At 42.9% G+C, this 13,182-nt stretch overlaps 1 protein-coding gene across 5 annotated transcripts in view; it reads left to right on the forward strand.

Annotated features, from left to right (window-relative positions):
• atp11c (ATPase phospholipid transporting 11C) overlaps positions 1 to 13,182 on the forward strand; it is a 214,362-nt gene that overhangs the window by 173,811 nt on the left and 27,369 nt on the right. For all 5 annotated transcript variants that reach the window (XM_063061160.1, XM_063061161.1, XM_063061164.1 and 2 more), the window contains 3 exons: positions 2,493 to 2,628; positions 9,855 to 9,920; positions 13,063 to 13,166. In XM_063061160.1, the coding sequence (XP_062917230.1) occupies positions 2,493 to 2,628; positions 9,855 to 9,920; positions 13,063 to 13,166 (306 nt within the window). The remainder of the gene's footprint in view (positions 1 to 2,492; positions 2,629 to 9,854; positions 9,921 to 13,062; positions 13,167 to 13,182) is intronic.

Below are 13,182 nucleotides of genomic sequence, written 5' to 3' on the forward strand. Positions count from 1 at the left end.
GTCTGTGAATGACAGAGTATTGCTAATAATTCGTGCTAAATTTCAACAATTACTGTTGGAGATCTAATTTGGATAGCAAGTATGATGAGGCTGTTTGGTATTTCAGATTATCTAAAGTAATTTTTCTTGTGCTAAATGGCCCTGTTGTGTAGCATTTGTTTTATTTTGCATTGCACTCCTATTAAGTTTCCACAGAGTGCTTCAGATGGTTTATCAGTTTATCCGTTGTATGTTTATTAGTCGAAAGGACCCAAAGCATCCTTGCATCTATCCTACAATCTTTTTGGCGCACGACAATCTGGAAGGAGGTACAGGAGCATCAGGACTAGGACTGCCAGACTTGGTGACAGCGTCTTCCCTCAGGCTGTGAGACTGATGAGTACCCTGGTACCAAGGTCTCATCACTGGGACAGCGAGCTGTTTACTGTTTACGTGTACTGCGTAGTACATGCATTTCTGTATGATATTTTATTAACTTATTTGTGGTAGGATTTTGTTTTATGTGCTGTGCATGATGTATATACTGTGGGTACACCATGCTCAGGAAGAACGTTGTTTCGTTTGGTTGAATCAATGTACAGTCAGGTGACAATAAACTTAACCAGCAGTTCTCCTGTTGTTTTTAGAAACAGAAATAGGAAAAGATCACAGTCCTGCAGGTTTATATTGATGGTTAAGTGTTGACTTTTTTAAACTATTATGAGTACCATGGTCCACTCTCCTTGCCTATCAGCTTCCTCCTTCTGCAACCTTCTACCTTTTCCACCTATCACTTCCCAGCTTGCTACTCCATCCCACCTCTCCACCCACCTGGCTTCACCTAACCCTAACCCTTTTGCCAATCACCTGTCCAGCTCTTGGCTCCATCCCTCCCCCTCCTGTCTTCTCCTATCATTTCGGATCTCCCGCTCCCCCTCCCACTTTCAAATCTCTTACTATCTCTTCTTTCAGTTAGTCCTGACAAAGGGTCTCGGCCCGAAACATCGACTGTACCTCTTCCTAGAGATGCTGCCTGGCCTGCTGCGTTCCCACCAGCATTTTGTGTGTGTTGCTTGAATTTCCAGCATCTGCAGATTTCCTCGTGTTCTCCTTCTAGTTTGTCGTCCTGTCCCTCCCCCACCACATTATTTTGGCATCTTCCCTATTCCTTTCCAGTCGTGATGAAGGCATTGGTTCGAAACATCGACTCTTTATTCATTTATGTAGATGCTGTTAGACCTGCCAAAGTTCCTCCAGCATTTTGTGTGCATTGTAAGTACAAATAAGTATCTTCAATATGTCTTCCATTTTTTTTTAGATTTAGATTAGATTATGAGGACACTCAGTCCTCGCTTATTGTCATTTAGAAATGCATACATGCATTAAGAAATGATACAATGTTCCTCCAGAGTGATATCACAAAAAAAAGGACAAACCAAAGACTAACACTGACAAGACCACATAATTATAACATATAGTTACAGCAGTGCAAAGCAATACCATAATTTGATAAAGAACAGACCGTTGGAACGGTATAAAAAAGTCTCAAAGTTCCAATCGACTCCCGACAGTCCCCGATAGCAGGCGGCAAAAGGGAGAAACTCTCTCTGCCATAAACCTCCAGGCACCGACAACTGTCGATGCACTGGAAGCACCCGACCCCAGCCGACTCTGAGTCCGTCCGAAAACTTCAGATTTGAGTTCAAGTTTATTGTCATTGAATGGTACACGTGCATACAGCTAAATGTTCCTGTGGGACCAAAGAGCAAAGCATAGTACAAGTTTCATATGCAGCACATAAAATATTATTAACACAATAATTTATGTACTCTACAAGTTGACAAAGTGCATTTATGAAATATAGTTAAATATACCACAGTATAATGCTACTGTGTTACTGGCATTGTTATAAATAATGTGTACTGGGTAGTAGCAGGGCGTTCAGAAGTCTCACAGCCTGGGGGAAGAAGCCGTTACCTAACCTAACAGCCCTTGTTCTTATATTGAGGTACTTTCTGCCTGATGATGGGAGGTCAAAGACATTCTGGGTCAGATGGGAACCTTGACAGTGCTGAGGGCTCTGCAAGCACAGTGCCTCTGGTATATGTCCTGAATAGGTTGGAGGGTGTTGGGGGGGTGGGGGTTGAGAGACACTCTGATAATTCTCTCAGCAGATGATTTTCTATCGGTATGTTTAGTAAAGTTTAGTATGTTTTGAAGGAATATGAAATTCTATTGAAGATGACTTACTTCATCCCTGCTGGGGCATAGACCACTGACAGCAGCTTGCCACTGTCCTCTGTCCAGAGCCAGTTTTTTGAATTGTCCCCAGGTGTACCCTATCCCTTGATGCAACCTCCCTCTCCCAGGGATGAAGTGTTTGGGGCTTCTGTTGGCATTTCTGTAGCTCTCGAATTTTTTCAGGATGACCAACAATCCTCATTTCGTAGCTGGGCTTGGCAGCGTTTTTGAAGATATGCCATGTGCGTGATTTTTTCTTTTCTCTTCTACAGGAACATTACCGATAATGCATTGCTTCAGTGGAAGCCTTTCCTTTATTGGACCATCCTTGGACTCTTCAATGGGCTAGTCTTTTTCTTCGGAGCATATTTTCTTTATGATAATTCATTATCTTCAGGGAAGGGGCAGGTCAGTAGAGAAATACTTTCATTAGTGACTGTCATTTTATTAGTTTTGATCGTGTAAACCTCATGAACAAATGTATCTGTTTTAAAATGAGCATGAAGTGCCCATCTTGCTTTGTTATATAAATATTTTGTATTTTTATGTATTAACATTACTTGGAAATAAAAGGCCTCTCTCAAGTACTGTCATACTGTAATGACATGAAGCATTTACTGCTGTAAGCAGACACAGCATTGTCAGTTCCATAAACAGGAAATATAAGTGATAATCTCTTCAGTTGGTTCAGTGTTACTCAAAGTATTAGTAATAGTCAAACCACTCTAAATCAGTGGTTCTCAAACTTGCTTGGGTTAGCGCTCCTTGGCTACCAGACAATATCCCCAGTGTCCCCCTTTCCCCTTCTGGTCATTACATAAAAACTATAAAGAATTTTATTTGTGATGTACGATGAAAGAAAATAGGAACTGCAAATTCAAAGCAGTGGGAAATAATTGGAAAAATTAGTCAAATCTTTTTATAACTACAAATAAAATTATTTCTTTAATTACAGTAAAAAAACAATTTTCATCCACAATTTTAGAGCCTACATTTGTAGCCCAACTATCCACTTCCTTGTCGTCTTTTCACCTTTCAATGAGATGGATGGGCTTGGTGCAGTGTTATCAGCTTCTCAACATCAAGCTGAATGTCACTCAGAAAGAGTCTCGGATTACATTCAGTAGTTGCAGTCTGTATCGTTACCTTGAAATAAGTTGAGCAACTGCACTCCACTAAATGAGGTTGGAAAGGCAATAAAGAACATTTAGATCTTTTCACACAGTGTACGATTATGTTCAGTGATTTCTTTATGCAGTCAAAAGTCTTGATGTGATTTTTTCTAAACCCCGGCTTGTTAGTCCCTCAACTGCCCTGCTTGCTACCAAGTGCTCTTCCCATCACCGCTTTATCTTTATCGTCCCCTTAGAAACACCCACCACCCCTGAGGGGGCAATATTGCCCACCTTGGAAACCAGTGCCCTAAATAGTATCACAAATTAGTGAAAATGGGTAGATGCTAGAAATCCAAGCCACCCAGAAAATGTTGGAGGAACTCAGCAGGCCAGGCAGCATCTATGGAAAATAGTAAACAGTTGATATTATGGGATGAGACCCTTCATCAGGACTGGAGAAAAAAAGATGAGGAGTCAGAATTAGGTGGGGAGAGGGGAGGAAGAAACACAAGGTAGATGAAACTGGGAGGTGGGGGGGGGAGTGGTGAAGTAAAGAGCTGGGAAGTTGATTGGTGAAAAAGATACAGATCTGGAGAGGAGGTAATCTAATAAGAGAGGACAGAAGGCCATGGAAGAAATAGAGAGGGAAGAGCACCAGAGGGAGGCAATGGGCAGGCAAGGAGATAAGGTGAGAGAGGGAAAAGGGGACCGGGGAATAGAGAGGTGGGGGATGCGTCATTACTGGAAATTCGAGAAATTGATGTTCATGCCATCATATTGGAGGCCACACAGATAGAATATAAGATGTTGCTCCTCCAACCTGACTGTGGCCTCATCGATGGACATGTCGAATAGGAATTGGAAGTGGAATTAAAATGGGTGGCCACCGGGAGATCATGTTTTTTCTGGTGGACAGAACATAGGTGCTTGGCAAAGTGGTCTTCCAATCTCGGTCGGGTCTCACTGATGTACAAGAGGCCACACCAGGAGCACTGGATACAATAGATGACCCCAACAGGCTCACAGGTGAAGTGACATCTCACTTGGAAGGACTGTTTGGGGCAGTGAATGGAAGAGAGAGAGGAGATGTAGGGATAGGTGTAGCACTTGTCCTGCTTCTAAGGTTGAATGGCAGGAGGGAGATCAGTGGGGAAGGACGAATGGACCAGGAAGTCGCTTAGAAAGCGATCCCTCCAGAAGGCAGGAAATATAGGGGGGGAGAGAAAGATATGCTTGCTGGTGGGGTCCCGTTGAAGATGGCAGAAGTTATGAAGAATTATGTGCTGGATGAAGAGGCTGGTGGGATGGTAGGTGACGACAAGAGGAACTCTATCTCTGTAGAGGTGACGGATTGAGTGAGGGCAGACATGCACAAAATGGAAGAGATGTGGTGAGGGCAGCATTGATGGTGGAGGTAGAACATGGAAATCTACAGCACATTACAGGCCCGTCATAGTCTATTGATCCTGGGCGAAATTGGTTTTCGTTACAGTTGCACCATAAATAATAAATAGTAATAGAACCATAGATAGTTAAATAGTAATATGTAAATTATGCCAGTAAATTATGAAATAAATCCAGGACCAGCCTATTGACTCGGGGTGTCTGACCCTCCAAGGGAGGAGTTGTAAAGTTTGATGGCCACAGGCTGGAATGACTTCCTATGACGCTCTGTGCTGCATCTTGGAGGAATGAGTCTCTGGCTGAATGTACTCCTGTGCCCACCCAGTACATTATGTAACGGCCCACAATGCTGTGCCGACCATGTAACCTATTCTAGAAACTGCCTAGAATTTCCCTAGCACATAGCCCTCTACTTTTCTAAGTTCCATGTATCTATATAAGAGGCTCATAAAAGACCCTGTAGTATCCGCTTCCACCACCGTTGCTGGCAGTGCAGTCCACGCACCCACCACTCTGGGTGAAAAACCTACCCCTGACATCCCCTCAGTACCTATTTCCAAGCACCTTAAAGTATGCCTCCTTGTGTTAGCCATTTCATCCTGGGAAAAAGCCTCTGGCTATCAACACAATCAATGTCCCTCATCATCTTATACACCTCTATTGGGTCACCTCCATCCTTCACTGTTCCAAGGAGAAAAGGCCAACTTCACTCAACCTATTCTCATAAGTTATGCCCTCCAATCCAGGCAACATCCTTGTAAACATGAGGAAATCTGCAGATGCTTTAAATTCAAGCAACACATACAAAATGCTGGCAGAACGCAGCAGGTCAGGCAGCATCTCTAGGAAGAGTGACAGTCGACGTTTTGGGCCGAGACCCTTCGTCAGGACTAACTGAAAGAAGAGATAGTAAGAGATTTGAAAGGGGAAGGGGGAGGGGGAGATCCGAAATGATAGGAGAAGACAGGAGGGAGAGGGATGAAGCTAACAGCTGGAAAGTTGATTGGCAAAAGGGATATAAGGCTGGAGAAGGGAGAGGATCATGGAACGGGAGGCCTAGGGAGAAAGAAAGGGGGAGGGGAGTACCCGAGGAAGATGGAGAGCAGGCAAGGAGTTATTGTGAGAGGGGCAGAGAGAGGGAAAAAAAGAAAAAGTAATAAATAAGGGATGGGGTAAGAAGGGGAGGAGGGGCATTAACGGAAGTCAATGTTCATGCCATCAGGTTGGAGGCTGCCCAGACAGAATATAAGGTGTTGTTCCTCCAACCCAAGTGTGGCTTCATCTTGACAGTAGAAGAGGCCATGTATAGACATATCAGAATGAGAATGGGACGTGGAATTAAAATGTGTGGCCACTGGGAGATCCTGCTTTCTCTGGCGGACAGAGCGTAGGTGTTCAGTGAAATGGTCTCCCAATCTGCATCGGGTCTCACCAATATATAGAAGGCTGCACCAAGAGCACCAGACGCACTCACACCAGCAACTCACAGGTGAAGTGTCGCCTCACCTGGAAGGACTCTCTGGGGCCCTGAGTGGTGGTGAGGGAGGAAGTGTAAGGGCATGTGTAGCACTTGTTCCGCTTACAAGGATAAGCGCCGGGAGCGAGATCAGTGGGAAGGGATGGTGGGGACAAATGGACATGGGAGTCGCTTAGGGAGCGATCCCTGCAGAAAGCAGAAAGGGGGGGAGGGAAAGATGTGCTTGGTTGTGGGATCCCGTTCGAGGTGGCGGAAGTTACGGAGAATTATATGTTGGAACCGGAGGCTGGTGGGGTGATAGGTGAGGACAAGGAGAACTCCATCGTTAGTGGGTGGCGGGAGGATGGGGTGAGAGAAGATGTACGTGAAATGGGGGAGATGCGTTTGAGAACAGAGTTGATGGTGGAGGAAGGGAAGCCCCTTTCTTTAAAAAAGGAAGACATCTCCTTCGTCCTGGAATGAACGGCTTGTAAATCTTGTAAGTCCTTGTAAATCTCCTCTACACTCTCTCTATAGTATCCACTTCCTTCCTGTAGTGAGGTGACCAGATCTGATCACAGTACTCCAAGTGGGGCTTGATCAAGTTCTTATATAGCCTTAACATTACCTGACAGCACTTGAACTCAATGGAAGCCCCTTTCTTTAAAGGAGGACAACATCTCTGTCATTCTGGAATGAAAAGCCTCATGCTGAGAGCAGACGAAGGAATTGAGAGAAGGGGGATGGCATTTTTATAAGTAACAGGGTGGGAAGAGGTATAGTCCAGGAAACTGTGAGAGTCAGTTTGTAATAGACATAGGTGGATAAGCTGTCTCCAGAAATAGAAACAGAGAGATCGAGAAGGTGGGTGGGAGGGGGAGGTATCGGAAATGGACAAGGTAAATTTGAGGGCAGGGTGGAAGATGCAGGCAAAGTTGACAAAGTCAACTTTTGGGCCATGAATGATAGTGAGGGAGGAGGTGCATGGGTAGGTGTAGGCGTTTGCAAGGATAAGTGCCAGGAGGAAGATCAGTGGGGAGGGAATAACGGACAAGAGAGTCGCATAGGGAGTGATCCTGGCAGAAAGTTGGGGTGTGGGGGACATGTACTTGGCAGTGGGATCCTGTTGGAGCTGGTGGAAGTTCTGGAGAATTATATGCTGGACGCAGAGGCTGGTGGGGTGGTAGGTGAGGTCGAGGAACCCTATCCCTGGTGGTATGGTGGGAGGATGGGGTGAGGGCAGACGTACAAAATAGAAGAGATGTGGTTTGAGAGCAGCGTTGATGTTGGAGGAAGGGAAGCCCCTTTGAAGTAGGAGGACATCTTCGTTCTGGAGTGGAAAGCATCAGCCTCAGAGCAGACGGAGGAATTAAGAGTAAGGGATTGGCATTTTTACAAGTAGCAGGGTAGGTAGATGTATAGTCCAGGTAGCTGTGAGAGTCCGTGGGTTTACAATGGACATCAGTAGATAAGCTGTCTCCAGAGATCAAGAAAGGGGGAGGGAGGAGCCGGAAGTAGACCAGGTAAACTTGAGGGCAGGGTGGGAGTTAGAGGCGAAGTTGGGTGCAGGAAGCAGCAGCAATGCGGTTGTTGATATAGCACAGGAAAAGTCAGTGAGTGGCACCAGTCTAGGCTTGGAAAATAGACTGTCCCACTCAGCCAACAAAAAGACAGTTATAGCTGGGACCCATGCAAGTGCCCGTGGCTACACCTTTTCTTTGGAGGAAGTGGGGGTGGGGGTGGGGGGAGCCAAAGGATAAGTTATTGAGAATGAGGATGTTCCACCAGACAGAGGAGAGTAGTGGTGGAGGGAACTGGTTGGGTCTTGCTTGGGGCCAGGGAACTTGAAATCTTTGAAAAGATCAAGAGCGTGTGAACTGTCACAGATATAGATAGGAAGGGATCAAACCGGGGGGATAAAACTAAGTCAAGGTATGCAGGTGTTAGTTTAGTGGGGCAGGAACAAGCTGAAATAATGGATTTACCTTGATCTTGTATCTTCCATTTGAATTACAGAAATTAGATTTTCATTTACTGCTTCATCAAATGGTTGTGATATCCTTTTATTCTTGTCTTTTTGTCATTTATCATTGAAGATTTCCTTTCCTTGGAAATTGCTTGTTAACGAATTTCCATGAGTCTTCTTTCTTGGCATCTTATTAAGAAGGCTGACAAAGAATGCAGCAGGATATAGATCAGTTGCAAATATGGCGGCGAAATGACAGATGAGTTTAATCTGGACAAATGCAGTGTTGCATTTTGGTAAGGCATGTAACTGCTAAATTCTTAATAGTCTTGATGAGCAGGGAGATCTCGGGGTCCAAGGTCATAGCTCCCAGAACATATGACATGCTTGCCTTTATTAGTTGAAGCATTGAGTTTAAAAGTCAGAATGTTGCAGCATTATCAAACTCTAGTTAGACCACATCTGGGGTATTGCATAAAATTCCGGTCGCTCTATTATAAGAAGGATGTCGAGGCTTTGTAGAGGCTGCAGGAGAGGTTTAGCAGGATGCTGTCTGGATTAGAGGGTATGTGCTATAGCGAGAGGTTGGACAAACTTGGGTTGGTTTCTCTGGAGTGGTGGAGGCTGAGGGGGAGCTGTTAGAGGTTTATAAGATTGCGAGAGATAAAGAGTAGACGGCAATATATTTCACCCAGGGTTTAAATTTCTCATACCAGAAGGCATGCATTTAAGGTGAGAAGGGGTAAGTTTGAAGGAAATTGAGGGGCACGTTTTTTTAACATAGTGGTGGGTGTCGGGAATGCACTGCCTGGGGTGGTGGTAGAGGCAGATATGTTATAGACTTTTAAGAGACGTTTAGATAGGCATATGAAAGTGTTGAAAATGGAAGGATATTGTTATTGTATAGGCAGAAGGGATTAGTTTAGTTGCCCATTTGATTACTAATTTAACTCAGCACAACATTGTGGATCGAAGGAAGGGCCTGTTCCTGTGCTGTTTGTTCTCATTGCTTCTGACTGTAAATGGACTGTAGTGAACATGCCTAGTGAACTGTTCTGGTGTCTGCAATTATCTTGATTTTGATCTTACCCTCAAATTGTGTAGGAGTGGGAATCTTCAGATTCTCAGTCTGAACAATGACATGGCCTAAGCTCATATGGGATGTGGATTTAGTTAAAGCCTGTATTTTACTTTCGGTGCTGTTTGTAAAATCGTAAGTTTAAGGCTGAACTTGCAATCCAGTATAACTCATTTTAACATTATGTACAGTTGAAATTTGGTGAATGTACCCATTCAGCCTGATGCATTTCAATTTGCATTTTAATTTAGTTAATTCTCATAAGCACATGAGATTCTGCAGATGCTGGAAGTAATATTCTGATGAAGGGTCTCGGTCCAAAACGTCAATTCTTCAATCCTTTCTGTAGGTGCTACCTGACCTGCTGAGTTCCTTCAGCATTTTGTGTGTTTTGCTATTTAACTCCCATTGTAACTTGTATTGAAAATTATATTTTAAGTGAGTATTGTCAGCAATATTATTCTGTGGACTACAGCTGAAGATAAAACAAGATTTTAAATTATTACGTTTTCAACACATTTAGGGTTTGAAAACAGAATTATAAGTATTGGCTACATTCCTATATGATCTTATATTCAGTTGATGTTTAATGTATTATTTTGTCTTCTATTACAGATTTATGGAAACTGGACTTTTGGTACAATTGTCTTTACAGCTTTAGTATTTACAGTTAATTTTAAGGTATGTACATTTTTTAATTGCACTGAATTTTTTATGTTTTGAGGAGTTTAATTTTGATAACTTTCTTGCACAGGGTCCCGCCTTAATTATATTACAAACTTATCAAGGTTAAGTAATGCCCTAAAATCAGGACCACGCCATGTAGCCCTTTGGAGTCTGCTCACAACTGTGAAATTATGCTGATCTATGACCATATGCATTTGCCCATATTGATTATATGTTCACATGCATGTTCTATCATGTGTTGCTTGTAGACAAGTCAGCTAATATTACTCCTGAAGTGTCTTGCTCTGATTATTAGACTCTGGACCCAACAGCAAAAATAACTTTATTTATTATAGAACATTAGAAATTGGAGCAGGAGTCGGCCATTTGGCCCATCGAGGCTGATCCTCCATTCAATAAAATTGGACTCAGCTCCATCTATCTGGCTCTTCCCCATTATCTTTAATTCCCCTGCTATTCAAAAACACATCCAACTGTCTTAAGTGTATTTATTGAAGTAGCCTCTATTGTTTCCCTGGGTTGAATTCCACAGATTCCCCCGTATCTTGAAGTGACGTTCCCTAGTTGTAGTCTCACCTTCCTGAGAAAGCTACCTTTCTGCTTCTATCTTATCCATTCCTTTCATAATTTTGTATGTTTCTGTAACATCCCCTCTCATTCTTATGAATTCCAGTGAGTATGGTCCCGGGTGATTCATTCTCTCCTCAAAGCCTAACACCATCATCTCCAGAACCAACCTGGTGAATGTCCTCTGCACCACCACCAAAGCTAGTGTATCTTTCCTCAAGTAAGGAGGCCAGAACTGCTTGCAGTACTCTGGATGCAGCCTCACCAGTATATGGTTGCAGCATAACGACCCTGCTCTTAAATTCTACCCCTTTAGCAATGAGAGCCATTCCATTTGCCTTCTTGATAACATATCACACACTTGCAAACCAAATTTTGTGATCCATGCACAAGCACTCCCAAGCCCCTCTGCACAATAGTGTACTATGACCTTTCACTATTTAATAATCTGATCTTCTGTTTTTCATTCCAAAGTGGATGACCTTGCATTTACCAACATTGTATCCAATCTGCCAGACCTTTGCCCACTCATTTAACCTATCTCTGTATCTCTGCAGAAGTTGCTTTTCTACTTAATTTAATTTTATCAGCAAACTTAGATATGCTACATTTGGTTCCTCCTTCACTTTTTTAAAGTATCGAATAAGTTCCCTTCAATATTTCAAAATTATTGAAATATTGCCCAGAATTAAGCATAGGTCTTCAGCTTTTTTACTGTTTAGACTCATAGCCAAGGAACCAGTAAAGTTATTTCTTCAACCTAGAAAGCCCCACCCCAATTTATTCCTTCCAACCCCTCCCTTAAGTCTGTAAACCCTTAAAGCATTCTTGTTTAATACATTCACAAAGAAACGCACATGATGCAGGAATCTTTTGAGCTTGACATTTCTGAGGTGCTGATTGCCGAACTAGTTGTTTTTGTGCGATGAACCCAAGAAAAATACTAATATGAAGAGGGTTGGGACGTAATTTTAAGGTGATTGGAGGAAAGTATAGGGGGAATGTCAGAGAAGTTTTTTTACACAAAGAGTGGTAGGTGTGTGGAATACCCTGCCAGAGATAATAGTAGAGGCAGATACTTTAGGAGCATTTAAGAAATTCTTAGGCTTATGGATGTTAGAAAATGGGAGGGAAGGTTTAGATTGACCTTGGAGTAGGTTAAAAGGTCGGCACAACATCATGGGCTGAAAGGCCTGAAATGTTTTATGTTCTCAAAGACCTTGTGACTGAGGCCTCAAGATGATGACGTGTTCTTGCCTTTTAAGGTTTGGGTCAGTTTTGGGCGGTGAGTGACTCTACTAGTGCCGATGTAGAAGAAAGGTGGCTCTCCAGTCTTTTGTTATCATCACTTTGTGATGTGGCCCCTACTACTACCTGAGGATCCAGAAATAGTCACCTCCTTAGAAGAACATCGTAGTCGACTCAAGTGATCATGTCAACTCTTTAAATTGTTGTTGCTTGCCATTTTGGTTTCCCACATTGCAATGTCACTAGACAACTGTTAGAGGTATTTCCATGTAGAACTCATTTCTGTGAATTTGTAGTTTTAAACTTTCCGCTTTCTCAAAAATATATTGGAAATCAGTAAATTTTGAGACAATTCCTAGGATAACCTATTATAACATATTACCACATACACTGATGTGGTTGGAAACACAAGGTTTAATAGTTATGATTTTCAGTCATGCAGATGGTGTGTGTTGTATTCTATTGGTATTTTTCTACATAGTATCTTCTACTTGAGTATCAAATTTACAGCATATTTCGTATACAGGCAGTCTCCGGGTTACGAACGAGTTCCGTTCCTGAGTCCGTCTTTAAGTCGGAACAGGTACATTCGGTATTATCTAGCGTCAGTTAGTCAAACGTTTGTCTTAGTATATAGTATATATTTTACCTTTTTATGCATGTAAAACACTTAAGAAACATATGTATTTCAATAATTATATCAGTATGTTGCTTAGTAATAATTGTAGCTTTCATCAGGGCAGGGCCTTTCACATGCTCCATTATTCTCACTTTATCCTTTAAAATTGTTCCGATCGTTGACCGACTGTAGCCTAACACTTTTCCAATGACTGATGGCGTTTCACCTCTTTCCAATCGCTTTATTATTTCCATTTTATTTTCGATCGTGATCGTTTTCCGTCAACGGAACAGAAACACTGCGGATTCAGCAGCAGCCACGGGCGGCGGGTCCTGACCTGAGCTCCCCCGGGTCCTGAAGTCCACCCGCACTGAGACAGGTTAAATAGGACAAGTGGGGGCGGTGCTGACTGGAAAAGGGAGGGGGTCAGGGTGAATCTTACTAAGAAAGATCTAAGCCAAATACAAAGTTACACACTCAATGCAGTGTTAACGGCAACGACTTAAAATGGCGGACGGCGTCGTGATCCGAGTTAAAATGGCGGACAGCGTTCTCCTTCCTCCGTTCGTAAGTACGAGTTGTTCGTAAGTCGGACGTTCATAACTCGGGGACTGCCTGTAGAATGGTAATGCATGTAAACAGCTGTAGTATTTGGTGTTGACTACGTAGCTTTCCAATTTCATTATTTTGTTGCTTTTTCAGCTGGTATTGGATACTCGGTACTGGACATGGCTGAACCACTTTGTAATATGGGGCTCTCTAGCCTTTTTTGTCATTTTCTCTTTCTTTTGGGGTGGCATTATATGGTAAGTAGATGTGAAT

Source organism: Mobula hypostoma, chromosome 10, assembly GCF_963921235.1.
Source record: "Mobula hypostoma chromosome 10, sMobHyp1.1, whole genome shotgun sequence".
NCBI classification, from domain to species: domain Eukaryota; kingdom Metazoa; phylum Chordata; class Chondrichthyes; order Myliobatiformes; family Myliobatidae; genus Mobula; species Mobula hypostoma.